Source organism: Crinia signifera, chromosome 1 (genome assembly GCF_055691185.1).
Source record: "Crinia signifera chromosome 1, ASM5569118v1, whole genome shotgun sequence".
Classification (NCBI taxonomy): Eukaryota; Metazoa; Chordata; class Amphibia; order Anura; family Myobatrachidae; genus Crinia; species Crinia signifera.
Genome location: NC_139217.1, coordinates 40,439,536 through 40,455,246, shown reverse-complemented (window position 1 = coordinate 40,455,246; position 15,711 = coordinate 40,439,536). Strand labels below are relative to the sequence as shown.

Below are 15,711 nucleotides of genomic sequence, written 5' to 3'. Positions count from 1 at the left end.
GGGTGAGGATGGGTATGGCAGCTAGGGGCAGGGTGTGGTGGGGTGAGGCACAGTGTGGCAAATATAGGCTGGGTATGGCAAACAGTTATAGGGTGTGGTGGGGTGAGGCTCAGTGTGGCAGGGTGAGGTTGGGTATGGTACACAAGAGCAAGTTGTGGTGGGGCAAGGCTGGGTGTGGCAGACACAGGCAGGCTGTGGTGGGGCGAGGCTTGGTGTGGCAGGACGAGGCTGGGTGTGGCAGACACAGGCAGGCTGTGGTGGGGCGAGGCTTGGTGTGGCAGGACGAGGCTGGGTGTGGCAGGCAGAGGCAGGGTCTAGTAGGTGGAAGACTTGGTGTGCCATGAAGAGGCAGGGTGTAGCAGGGCAAGACTGGGTGTGGCAGACAGAGGCAGGGAGTAGCAGGTAATGGCTGGGTGTGGCAGTCAGAGGCAGGGTGTAGAAGGGCAAGACTGCCTCTGGCAGGGTGTAGAAGGGCAGGAGACCACCCCATTCCCGTATACCACCTCCTGCCTACATTGAGCAGCAGAGACATGTAACCTCTATATAGGGACGGCTGCAGCAGCAGAGACATGTGACCCCTGTATGGGGACGGCCGGAGCAGCAGAGACATGTGACCACTGTATGGGAAGACTGCGGCAGCAGAGACATGTGACCCCTGTATCAGGACGGCCGGAGTAGCAGAGACAGAGAGTATGGAGCAGCAGTAATTGCACCAGTCACCACCAGTCCCCTCTGTATAATGACACTGTAATATGGAAGGTGCATACACAGGTGACACTGGAAGCAGCCACACACACGCCTCACTGTCCACTCACCTCGTTCCAGATGGGATTCTGGTTATTCTTGATGACTTTGGTTTTTTTCTTAACACCTGGAAAATAATATTAGACAGAACATAATATTATACTAGGTATGAGTAACACTGAGAAGAATACTAAGGTATCAGTGCCATTCAAGAATAAAATATAGAGAAAGAAAAGGATGTCCCTATGAGACGGTGCACCTAAGAAAGAATTTTTCAATATAAAATGTAACTTTTAATAGATATGTTCTAAAAGGCTGCGAACAATTTTAAAAAAACATATAACAACATTTTCAGGGTGGGGTAACATATATTAAAACAAAGGTGGCAGGCAGGCTGTTGCTTTATTATTGTAGGTACTCAGTGTGTGAGATCGGTCACCCTTGTCTGTACAGTGGATAAACTATCTCAACTGTCAGATCTCATAGGGAGGTGCTTTACAGTAGGTGGTAATAAAATACAGGGTGTTCAGGAGATATGCAATGAGCTCCTGTCACCTGGATTTTGATCCAAGCTCACTCACACTTGGTTGTGTTAATTAATACACATACGTATTTCTATGGATGTGTATAACTGGTTCCCATGTGCGGTACATATAGGGGTCTAACTGTATAAATACTAGAAAGACTCAGCCTTTATGAAACCACAGCTGTGGCTCCTATGGGGTGTCCGATAGAATAGGACTACCTCCCCTAGTGGTCGCCTGTGGGGTATGGTGAATGCGCGCCCAGTAATGAATCAAAGATACTGGGACTCAGGAGTGAGCTGAAGCCCTTAAAAGGACTATAGGAATCTCGCACCGTGACTGTACAGATCAAAATACAAATATATGAAAAATAATAAACAGTAGCAACAGCCTGCTTGCGCACCGCTAGCCGGCACGCGCTTCGCAGCTCAGCTTCTTCGCAGGAAGAAGCTGACCTGCGAAGCGCGTGCCGGCTAGCGGTGCGCAAGCAGGCTGTTGCTACTGTTTATTATTTTTCATATATTTGTATTTTGATCTGTACAGTCACGGTGCGAGATTCCTATAGTCCTTTTAAGGGCTTCAGCTCACTCCTGAGTCCCAGTATCTTTGATTCATTACTGGGCGCGCATTCACCATACCCCACAGGCGACCACTAGGGGAGGTAGTCCTATTCTATCGGACACCCCATAGGAGCCACAGCTGTGGTTTCATAAAGGCTGAGTCTTTCTAGTATTTATACAGTTAGACCCCTATATGTACCGCACATGGGAACCAGTTATACACATCCATAGAAATACGTATGTGTATTAATTAACACAACCAAGTGTGAGTGAGCTTGGATCAAAATCCAGGTGACAGGAGCTCATTGCATATCTCCTGAACACCCTGTATTTTATTACCACCTACTGTAAAGCACCTCCCTATGAGATCTGACAGTTGAGATAGTTTATCCACTGTACAGACAAGGGTGACCGATCTCACACACTGAGTACCTACAATAATAAAGCAACAGCCTGCCTGCCACCTTTGTTTTAATATATGTTACCCCACCCTGAAAATGTTGTTATAGGTTTTTTAAAATTGTTCGCAGCCTTTTAGAACATATCTATTAAAAGTTACATTTTATATTGAAAAATTCTTTCTTAGGTGCACCGTCTCATAGGGACATCCTTTTCTTTCTCTATATTTTGTCTATAATATATGTCCTATGGTAGCACACCCCTGATCCTATGTATGTGACACTGACCATACAAGAGTAATTTATAGGGGTTCACCCAATACTACATAGTCTTGTGCGACTGACAAAAATCCCCCTGTTTTCCATTCAAGAATAACAGGTCATGTTTTCAGGATTTCTCTATGTGGCATAATTACTGCAATGTAGAATAACTCACCTGTGCATGATTAGTGAAATGCTGAAAACATGACCTGTTGGTGTTATCTGAGGGTAAATACCTCCTGTATAGATCTTACATGCCACCTCTTCTGGGCTGCCTTGTTATATAGATTTATTTCACTGAGTCTCTGCAGCTAAAAGTCTAAAAGTGGGTAACAAGGTCCTGATCAAAGAGATCAATATTATATATAACTAGCTGAGTACCCAGCATTGCCCGGGATTTTAACAATTTTTGTTTACAAAAATCAATTAAAATATTAAACACAATAAATAAGTTACATTGGAGTGCAGCATCTCCTGATATACTCTGTGCTGCTGGAGACCCTGCTACTGCCACTCAGTGTGTGGGTTTGTGCTATCTCCATTTCTGTCCCCACATCGGGGGGAAATTTACTAAGCTAAATTCGTTTAAAAAAAAAAATAGGTGTATTCGTATACAAAAATACACCTATTTTTTACGAATTAGTATTTTCGGGAGGCTTTTTTTTTTTAATTATTTATTTCTTTTTTTAACAATGCAGCCGATATGAATTCGTAGTGAAAAATATGAATTTGTATTTAAAATACGAATTCGTACCGGAAAAAATAAGAATCCATACGCTATAGGAAAATACGAATCAGTCAAATACGATTGGTAAACTTTCCTCCCGAATACGAATTTGTAAATGACATACGACGGCGATGCCAGTTGTTTGCACTCGTATTAAGAATACAAATACGAATTTAGGGTGAGATTTAATAGGATGAGAGATTCAGAAAGTGAGAGATTTGGGAAGAAATCTCCAGTTTCTTTAAAGCGGCAATCATTTACACTGCAAAACCAGTTTGAATTTGCAGTGTAAATGATTGCCGCTTTAAAAACACTGGAGATTTCTTCCCAAATCTCTCACTTTCTGATTCTCTCATCCTATTAAATCTCACTCATAGGGGCGCATTTATCATTATATTGCGATGCCGGTGTGATAACATCGCCGGGCATCGCATTGCGGTATCATCTGATACAGCCGAGATGTATCAATATAGGGACGCAGGGACAGGGCTCCGGAAGGAGCCCGTCACTGCGAAGCCCTGACCCGGAAGCCGGGGGGTCTGCGCATGCGCGGTTATGTGCTGACCCACGCCGACCACCCTGCCGCTCGGGCGGTGTGTAGCCATAGGCTACAATGGGCTATCGCCATATCAGAATGGCGATAGCCCAGGGGTGCGATGCCGGGCTGCCCGATGTTGATACATCGGGCAGCTTCGCATCCCCCATAGAAACCTATGGGGGATGCGGCCAGCGGCGGTGCAGGGGGGGATCGCAGCAGGGATCGGAGATTCCTGTTGCGGTCCCCTTTAATACATTTCGGTGATACATAATATTTGCGGTTAACCCCAGAAAACGGGTGTTTTTGGGGATTTAGCCGGAAATGTTACTTGATAAATGGGCCCCATAGTGTCTTCGTATTCTTAGTAAATTTCCCCCATTATGTCACATGCAGCCCTGTCATCACTGACATATCATGCATGTCCTGATATAGTCTATGCTGCTGCCCCACCCCTAGGGGTGCTAGGGATGCATTACCCCCACAGAATTTGTTCACAGATTTTAATTGATATGAGTACCAAGTTTAATGTAAATTGCTCCAGTCATTCCAGGGTTATTGTTTCTGCTTAAATACTCTGTGATGTTTCCTGAGCCATAAGGGTGCAAGGAGCAGTGACAGATTCAGAGGGGGGGGGGGAGGGCACCTGGGAACATGCCCAACTTGTCATTTCTGACATAGCATTTTGTGCCTGAGGACCGGGGCTTTCCAAGAAGCCCGGCCCCCGCGTTGCTAGCCATCGAGAACCGGAGATACTGCCGGGCAAAGCTGGAATTTTTTCCCCATAGGATAACATGGTACCCGCTAATTCCAACCCCCACCTGGTTTTGATGGCCGTTAGTCCACCCTGACCTCACAGAAGCTTGTAGTTGATCTCAATCGGACCCAAATCGCCAGGGCTCAATCTGATAACAAGCTGGTCCATATGGGTCAATTGGTTCCGGAGATATAGCTGGTAAACCACTTTTTTTTATTTCTGTAATTTCATGTTATCAAAATCATTCGAATCCCACTCAAAGGTTCTTCAATATGATACTGGTCTCATGTAAATGGGTCAGTTAGTTCCAAGATATGGACAAGAAAAGGTTTTGAGCAGCGCTGGGTTTCACTGAAAGAATCACAACTATGGTCCACAGTAGGTGAATGGCACTTCGCTGGCAAAAGGTGGAGACGGCCGGGTCCTGTGCTGTAGATGAAACACTGGTCCGGAGCTCAGGTGAAGAGATGGCTCAACGCGTTTCGGCACCAGACTGATACCTTCCTCAGGACACTGCTCCTGAGGAAGGTACCAGTCTGGTGCGGAAACGCGTCTTTCAGTGAAACCCAGCGCTGCTCAAAACCTTTTCTTGTCCATTTTGCTTTTTCAGAGGGCTCCCACAGTTCCCTCTGGAGCAGCAGCTAAAGACAGCGCTCTTATATACGTACCCCCCATTTTTGCAGTTCCAAAGATATAGCAGGTTACACGATATAGCTGGTTAAAAGAGGGGGAGGGGGTGGTTTTCTCTCTCTCTCACACCAGTAAATGCAGGGACAAGGCTGGTGTAAAAGGGGCCAACCTGGGAATGTCCCTGCATGATCCTGGGACCATATTCCTGGGCATACTTGCCTACTATTGAAAACTAGTTTCAGGGAGATTCCAGGTGCTAGTAAAATGTGCAGTGCTGTTCAGGGGGGGGGGGGGGGGGGAGACATCATGCTCCACGCCAAAGTTAAGAGGAAATACAGACAGTTTTTCATGCGCTCCTTCAGTATGTGGATTCCAGTGTCACACCATCATATGTATCACTGATGATTGCTCATGTGACATAGAAAGAGAAACAGCAATATAGTACAGGTTGAGTATCCCGTATCTGAATATCCGTTATCCAAATTATTCCGAAAACCAGACATTCCAGAGAGTGAAATTTATTTATTTTTTTTGCTAAAAACTCACTGGGGACATTTGTAACAGTACTACTGAGGGAATGATATGTAACAGCACTACTGAGGGAATGATATGTAACAGCACTACTGAGGGAATGATATGTAACAGCACTACTGAGGGAATGATATGTAACAGCACTACTGAGGGAATGATATGTAACTGGCACTACTGAGGGAATGATATGTAACTGGCACTACTGAGGGAATGATATGTAACAGCACTACTGAGGGAATGATATGTAACTGGCACTACTGAGGGAATGATATGTACCTGCCACTACTGAGGACATGATATGTAACAGCACTACTGAGGGAATGATATGTAACTGGCACTACTGAGGGAATGATGTGTAACAGCACTACTGAGGACATGATATGTAACAGCACTACTGAGGGAATTATATGTAACAGCACTACTGAGGACATGATATGTAACAGCACTACTGAGGACATGATATGTAACTGGCACTACTGAGGGAATGATATGTAACAGCACTACTGAGGGAATGATATGTAACAGCACTACTGAGGGAATGATATGTAACTGGCACTACTGAGGGAATGATATGTAACTGGCACTACTGAGGGAATGATATGTAACAGCACTACTGAGGGAATGATATGTAACTGGCACTACTGAGGGAATGATATGTACCTGCCACTACTGAGGACATGATATGTAACAGCACTACTGAGGGAATGATATGTAACAGCACTACTGAGGGAATGATATGTAACAGCACTACTGAGGGAATGATATGTAACTGGCACTACTGAGGGAATGATATGTAACTGGCACTACTGAGGGAATGATATGTAACAGCACTACTGAGGGAATGATATGTAACTGGCACTACTGAGGGAATGATATGTACCTGCCACTACTGAGGACATGATATGTAACAGCACTACTGAGGGAATGATATGTAACTGGCACTACTGAGGGAATGATATGTAACAGCACTACTGAGGACATGATATGTAACAGCACTACTGAGGGAATTATATGTAACAGCACTACTGAGGACATGATATGTAACAGCACTACTGAGGACATGATATGTAACTGGCACTACTGAGGGAATGATATGTAACAGCACTACTGAGGGAATGATATGTAACAGCACTACTGAGGGAATGATATGTAACAGCACTACTGAGGGAATGATATGTAACAGCACTACTGAGGGAATTATATGTAACAGCACTACTGAGGACATGATATGTAACTGGCACTACTGAGGACATGATATGTAACAGCACTACTGAGGACATGATATGTAACAGCACTACTGAGGACATGATATGTAACAGCACTACTGAGGGAATGATATGTAACTGGCACTACTGAGGACATGATATGTAACAGCACTACTGAGGACATGATATGTAACTGGCACTACTGAGGACATGATATGTAACTAGCACTACTGAGGACATGATATGTAACAGCACTACTGAGGACATGATATGTAACAGCACTACTGAGGAAATTATATGTAACAGCACTACTGAGGGAATGATATGTAACAGCACTACTGAGGAAATTATATGTAACAGCACTACTGAGGGAATGAAAGTAACAGCACTACTGAAGGAATGATATGTAACTGGCACTACTGAGGACATGATATGTAACTGGCACTACTGAGGACATGATATGTAACTGGCACTACTGAGGACATGATATGTAACAGCACTACTGAGGGAATGATATGTAACAGCACTACTGAGGGAATGATATGTAACAGCACTACTGAGGGAATGATATGTAACAGCACTACTGAGGGAATTATATGTAACAGCACTACTGAGGGAATGATATGTAACAGCACTACTGAGGGAATGATATGTAACAGCACTACTGAGGGAATTATATGTAACAGCACTACTGAGGACATGATATGTAACAGCACTACTGAGGACATGATATGTAACTGGCACTACTGAGGGAATGATATGTAACAGCACTACTGAGGGAATGATATGTAACAGCACTACTGAGGGAATGATATGTAACAGCACTACTGAGGGAATTATATGTAACAGCACTACTGAGGACATGATATGTAACTGGCACTACTGAGGACATGATATGTAACAGCACTACTGAGGACATGATATGTAACTGGCACTACTGAGGACATGATATGTAACAGCACTACTGAGGACATGATATGTATCTGGCACTACTGAGGACATGATATGTAACTAGCACTACTGAGGACATGATATGTAACAGCACTACTGAGGACATGATATGTAACAGCACTACTGAGGAAATTATATGTAACAGCACTACTGAGGGAATGATATGTAACAGCACTACTGAGGAAATTATATGTAACAGCACTACTGAGGGAATGAAAGTAACAGCACTACTGAAGGAATGATATGTAACTGGCACTACTGAGGACATGATATGTAACTGGCACTACTGAGGACATGATATGTAACTGGCACTACTGAGGACATGATATGTAACAGCACTACTGAGGGAATGATATGTAACAGCACTACTGAGGGAATGATATGTAACAGCACTACTGAGGGAATGATATGTAACAGCACTACTGAGGGAATTATATGTAACAGCACTACTGAGGGAATGATATGTAACAGCACTACTGAGGGAATGATATGTAACTGGCACTACTGAGGACATGATTTGTAACTGGCACTACTGAGGACATGATATGTAACTGGCACTACTGAGGACATGATCTGTAACAGCACTACTGAGGACATGATATGTAACAGCACTACTGAGGACATGATATGTAACAGCACTACTGAGGGAATGATATGTAACAGCACTACTGAGGGAATGATATGTAACAGCACTACTGAGGGAATGATATGTAACTGGCACTACTGAGGACATGATATGTAACAGCACTACTGAGGACATGATATGTAACTGGCACTACTGAGGACATGATATGTAACAGCACTACTGAGGACATGATATGTAACAGCACTACTGAGGACATGATATGTAACAGCACTACTGAGGGAATGATATGTAACAGCACTACTGAGGACATGATATGTAACAGCACTACTGAGGGAATGATATGTACCTGGCACTACTGAGGACATGATATGTAACAGCACTACTGAGGGAATGATATGTAACTGGCACTACTGAGGACATGATATGTAACAGCACTACTGAGGACATGATATGTAACAGCACTACTGAGGAAATGATATGTAACAGCACTACTGAGGGAATGATATGTAACAGCACTACTGGGGACATGATATGTAACAGCACTACTGAGGGAATGATATGTAACAGCACTACTGAGGACATGATATGTAACAGCACTACTGAGGACATGATATGTAACAGCACTACTGAGGAAATGATATGTAACAGCACTACTGAGGGAATGATATGTAACAGCACTACTGGGGACATGATATGTAACAGCACTACTGAGGGAATGATATGTAACAGCACTACTGAGGACATGATATGTAACAGCACTACTGGGGACATGATATGTAACAGCACTACTGAGGGAATGATATGTAACAGCACTACTGAGGACATGATATGTAACAGCACTACTGAGGACATGATATGTAACTGGCACTACTGAGGACATGATATGTAACAGCACTACTGAGGACATGATATGTAACTGGCACTACTGAGGACATGATATGTAACAGCACTACTGAGGACATGATATGTAACTGGCACTACTGAGGACATGATATGTAACTAGCACTACTGAGGACATGATATGTAACAGCACTACTGAGGACATGATATGTAACAGCACTACTGAGGAAATTATATGTAACAGCACTACTGAGGGAATGATATGTAACAGCACTACTGAGGAAATTATATGTAACAGCACTACTGAGGGAATGAAAGTAACAGCACTACTGAAGGAATGATATGTAACTGGCACTACTGAGGACATGATATGTAACTGGCACTACTGAGGACATGATATGTAACTGGCACTACTGAGGACATGATATGTAACAGCACTACTGAGGGAATGATATGTAACAGCACTACTGAGGGAATTATATGTAACAGCACTACTGAGGGAATGATATGTAACAGCACTACTGAGGGAATGATATGTAACAGCACTACTGAGGGAATGATATGTAACAGCACTACTGAGGGAATGATATGTAACTGGCACTACTGAGGACATGATTTGTAACTGGCACTACTGAGGACATGATATGTAACTGGCACTACTGAGGACATGATCTGTAACAGCACTACTGAGGACATGATATGTAACAGCACTACTGAGGACATGATATGTAACAGCACTACTGAGGGAATGATATGTAACAGCACTACTGAGGGAATGATATGTAACAGCACTACTGAGGGAATGATATGTAACTGGCACTACTGAGGACATGATATGTAACAGCACTACTGAGGACATGATATGTAACTGGCACTACTGAGGACATGATATGTAACAGCACTACTGAGGACATGATATGTAACAGCACTACTGAGGACATGATATGTAACAGCACTACTGAGGGAATGATATGTAACAGCACTACTGAGGACATGATATGTAACAGCACTACTGAGGGAATGATATGTACCTGGCACTACTGAGGACATGATATGTAACAGCACTACTGAGGGAATGATATGTAACTGGCACTACTGAGGACATGATATGTAACAGCACTACTGAGGACATGATATGTAACAGCACTACTGAGGAAATGATATGTAACAGCACTACTGAGGGAATGATATGTAACAGCACTACTGGGGACATGATATGTAACAGCACTACTGAGGGAATGATATGTAACAGCACTACTGAGGACATGATATGTAACAGCACTACTGAGGACATGATATGTAACAGCACTACTGAGGAAATGATATGTAACAGCACTACTGAGGGAATGATATGTAACAGCACTACTGGGGACATGATATGTAACAGCACTACTGAGGGAATGATATGTAACAGCACTACTGAGGACATGATATGTAACAGCACTACTGGGGACATGATATGTAACAGCACTACTGAGGGAATGATATGTAACAGCACTACTGAGGACATGATATGTAACAGCACTACTGAGGACATGATATGTAACTGGCACTACTGAGGGAATGATATGTAACAGCACTACTGAGGGAATGATATGTAACAGCACTACTGAGGGAATGATATGTAACTGGCACTACTGAGGGAATGATATGTAACTGGCACTACTGAGGGAATGATATGTAACAGCACTACTGAGGGAATGATATGTAACTGGCACTACTGAGGGAATGATATGTACCTGCCACTACTGAGGACATGATATGTAACAGCACTACTGAGGGAATGATATGTAACAGCACTACTGAGGGAATGATATGTAACAGCACTACTGAGGGAATGATATGTAACTGGCACTACTGAGGGAATGATATGTAACTGGCACTACTGAGGGAATGATATGTAACAGCACTACTGAGGGAATGATATGTAACTGGCACTACTGAGGGAATGATATGTACCTGCCACTACTGAGGACATGATATGTAACAGCACTACTGAGGGAATGATATGTAACTGGCACTACTGAGGGAATGATATGTAACAGCACTACTGAGGACATGATATGTAACAGCACTACTGAGGGAATTATATGTAACAGCACTACTGAGGACATGATATGTAACAGCACTACTGAGGACATGATATGTAACTGGCACTACTGAGGGAATGATATGTAACAGCACTACTGAGGGAATGATATGTAACAGCACTACTGAGGGAATGATATGTAACAGCACTACTGAGGGAATGATATGTAACAGCACTACTGAGGGAATTATATGTAACAGCACTACTGAGGACATGATATGTAACTGGCACTACTGAGGACATGATATGTAACAGCACTACTGAGGACATGATATGTAACAGCACTACTGAGGACATGATATGTAACAGCACTACTGAGGGAATGATATGTAACTGGCACTACTGAGGACATGATATGTAACAGCACTACTGAGGACATGATATGTAACTGGCACTACTGAGGACATGATATGTAACTAGCACTACTGAGGACATGATATGTAACAGCACTACTGAGGACATGATATGTAACAGCACTACTGAGGAAATTATATGTAACAGCACTACTGAGGGAATGATATGTAACAGCACTACTGAGGAAATTATATGTAACAGCACTACTGAGGGAATGAAAGTAACAGCACTACTGAAGGAATGATATGTAACTGGCACTACTGAGGACATGATATGTAACTGGCACTACTGAGGACATGATATGTAACTGGCACTACTGAGGACATGATATGTAACAGCACTACTGAGGGAATGATATGTAACAGCACTACTGAGGGAATGATATGTAACAGCACTACTGAGGGAATGATATGTAACAGCACTACTGAGGGAATTATATGTAACAGCACTACTGAGGGAATGATATGTAACAGCACTACTGAGGGAATGATATGTAACAGCACTACTGAGGGAATTATATGTAACAGCACTACTGAGGACATGATATGTAACAGCACTACTGAGGACATGATATGTAACTGGCACTACTGAGGGAATGATATGTAACAGCACTACTGAGGGAATGATATGTAACAGCACTACTGAGGGAATGATATGTAACAGCACTACTGAGGGAATTATATGTAACAGCACTACTGAGGACATGATATGTAACTGGCACTACTGAGGACATGATATGTAACAGCACTACTGAGGACATGATATGTAACTGGCACTACTGAGGACATGATATGTAACAGCACTACTGAGGACATGATATGTAACTGGCACTACTGAGGACATGATATGTAACTAGCACTACTGAGGACATGATATGTAACAGCACTACTGAGGACATGATATGTAACAGCACTACTGAGGAAATTATATGTAACAGCACTACTGAGGGAATGATATGTAACAGCACTACTGAGGAAATTATATGTAACAGCACTACTGAGGGAATGAAAGTAACAGCACTACTGAAGGAATGATATGTAACTGGCACTACTGAGGACATGATATGTAACTGGCACTACTGAGGACATGATATGTAACTGGCACTACTGAGGACATGATATGTAACAGCACTACTGAGGGAATGATATGTAACAGCACTACTGAGGGAATGATATGTAACAGCACTACTGAGGGAATGATATGTAACAGCACTACTGAGGGAATTATATGTAACAGCACTACTGAGGGAATGATATGTAACAGCACTACTGAGGGAATGATATGTAACTGGCACTACTGAGGACATGATTTGTAACTGGCACTACTGAGGACATGATATGTAACTGGCACTACTGAGGACATGATCTGTAACAGCACTACTGAGGACATGATATGTAACAGCACTACTGAGGACATGATATGTAACAGCACTACTGAGGGAATGATATGTAACAGCACTACTGAGGGAATGATATGTAACAGCACTACTGAGGGAATGATATGTAACTGGCACTACTGAGGACATGATATGTAACAGCACTACTGAGGACATGATATGTAACTGGCACTACTGAGGACATGATATGTAACAGCACTACTGAGGACATGATATGTAACAGCACTACTGAGGACATGATATGTAACAGCACTACTGAGGGAATGATATGTAACAGCACTACTGAGGACATGATATGTAACAGCACTACTGAGGGAATGATATGTACCTGGCACTACTGAGGACATGATATGTAACAGCACTACTGAGGGAATGATATGTAACTGGCACTACTGAGGACATGATATGTAACAGCACTACTGAGGACATGATATGTAACTGGCACTACTGAGGATATGATATGTAACTTGCACTACTGAGGACATGATATGTAACAGCACTACTGAGGGAATGATATGTAACAGCACTACTGAGGAAATGATATGTAACAGCACTACTGAGGGAATGATATGTAACAGCACTACTGGGGACATGATATGTAACAGCACTACTGAGGGAATGATATGTAACAGCACTACTGAGGACATGATATGTAACAGCACTACTAAGGACATGATATGTAACTGCCACTATATATGTACAAGAAAATGATTGCTTAGCATTCAAATACAATATCTGAGATTTTTTTACCGTTTTAATAGATTAAAAAGCAATACACTGCAAAAATGGGTGTAACCAATGGACTCTCACCGGAGAGTCCGTTGATGACGAAACGCGTTGGGGCGTGGCCTAGCATCGACTAGCTGTGTGAGTGTAACCTCTCCACCATCCTGTGAGAACCACAGACCCATGCTGTAAAACACTGCGGTTCTGCTAACCGTCAGTAAGGGTTCCTCTGCTTTTCTTTTACAATGATTGACCTCCAGAATCCGGGTGTATTTTAAGGAGTTGCCGGTCATAGACAGCCCAGAGTGCAGGAGAACTGAAGGTACTTGTTTCCTAGAACAGCGCCCACGATTCCATCTTACGGCATCGCATCCCCCGCAATATTGCGGCATGCAATGCGATGCGATTTTTAATTGTACAAGCACACAGACGGGTGCTTACAATGTGATTCCATCATTTAGTGTCACCCCCAGTGTCAACGCCAACCCGAAGCGTGGCGAGCGCAGCGAGCCCCGCGAGGGGACATGGATTACTTTACATGTATTCCGTGTCCCCTCCCGGATATATATCTGCTGTTGGTTTGTGTGTGAGAGACAGGGACTCCGGCACTCCTGCCCAGTGCACAAGTCTCCCGCCCCAGGCTACAGAGTTCCCGGACAGGGGAAGGTCACAGCCCCTGTGGGTGCTAGTTTGTATTTGAAGCTTTGCCGTTCAGGCTTCCTGAGTGCCAGTCCGGGCTGGGAGGAAAGGGAAGAGGAAAGGGGATAGTGTTAGCGGGAACACAATTCTGTCTCAGGGACACATCACTACTGCCTCACAGGTCTATATATGGACATGGGAGAGGAGGAAAACCAGCCTGACACCAGACTAACCCACAGCAGCTGGAGAGCAGGGAGGAAGCCTGCCAGCGGACAATCTCACACTCTCCTTGTGTGTCCAGTACACTCCTGTCGGGGAACTACAAGTCTGTGCATGCCGATAGCCAGAACTGGTCAGGGCATGCTGGGACTTGTAGTTTCGTGGGTTATACAGTGTATGAAAGGACTTGTTTTACAATTGGATAGTCTGGGATAGTGATACAGTTTAGAGAGATAAACTATCAACCAATCAGCTCCTAACTGCCACATTGCAGGCGTTGTTAGAATAATGGCAGTTAGGGGTTGTTCGATATTTTATCACTCTCCACGTGTTCTCTCACTCCGAGGTTTAGTACATTCCCCCCTATAATGAGATATGGACACTGCATCTCATGCAGAGAAACTCGCGATGACTTCCGATAAACTGTGGCGATAACATCATTTTCATATTGTTGTTAAAGTTGTTAATATTAACCACCACCCCCCCCCCCACCCCTATTCATGAAGCAGTGAAAAGAGTGGGGAAGTTGCCATGGTAACCAACCAGCTGCTTCATATAATTTAATAGAATTCGCTTGATATAGCGCTACTGGCCGGCTTGCGGCCTAGCGGCCAATAGGAAGCCACTAGGTCGCAAGCCTGCCAATAGCACTATTCGGGGGCGGAGTCACACGATGTAAACAAAGACAGCGTGCAGATCCTGCTCCGTTGGTCATGGTTCGCATTAGCGGTTTGTTATTTTGCCAAGTCCCCCTGGAGCCTAAATGAACGAAGAGGACCAGATCTACGCCGGAAGAGCTTTGTGAGTATAATTTGCTTCCACAGGATTTCTTCAGGACCGACCCAATGGACAGATAGACGGACGGACAGCTACCTATCTACAGGATCAACTTAGGTAAGTATCTGTATGAAAGGGCTTGGGATGTAATAAAGTTGTATTTTGCTGTGGAACTAAGAGTCCAGGCAAGCCCATTAATGTGCAGCATGCTGGGACTTGTGGTTCTCCAAGTCCCAGTATGCGTTCCAGGCTTGCTGGGACT

General features: G+C 43.6%; 1 protein-coding gene across 9 annotated transcripts in view; it reads right to left on the bottom strand.

The window, feature by feature from the left end:
* DYSF (dysferlin) overlaps nt 1-15,711 on the bottom strand; it is a 248,303-nt gene that overhangs the window by 207,428 nt on the left and 25,164 nt on the right. For all 9 annotated transcript variants that reach the window (XM_083187755.1, XM_083188146.1, XM_083187910.1 and 6 more), the window contains exon 2: nt 816-871. In XM_083187755.1, coding sequence (XP_083043881.1) covers nt 816-871 — 56 coding nt within the window. The remainder of the gene's footprint in view (nt 1-815; nt 872-15,711) is intronic.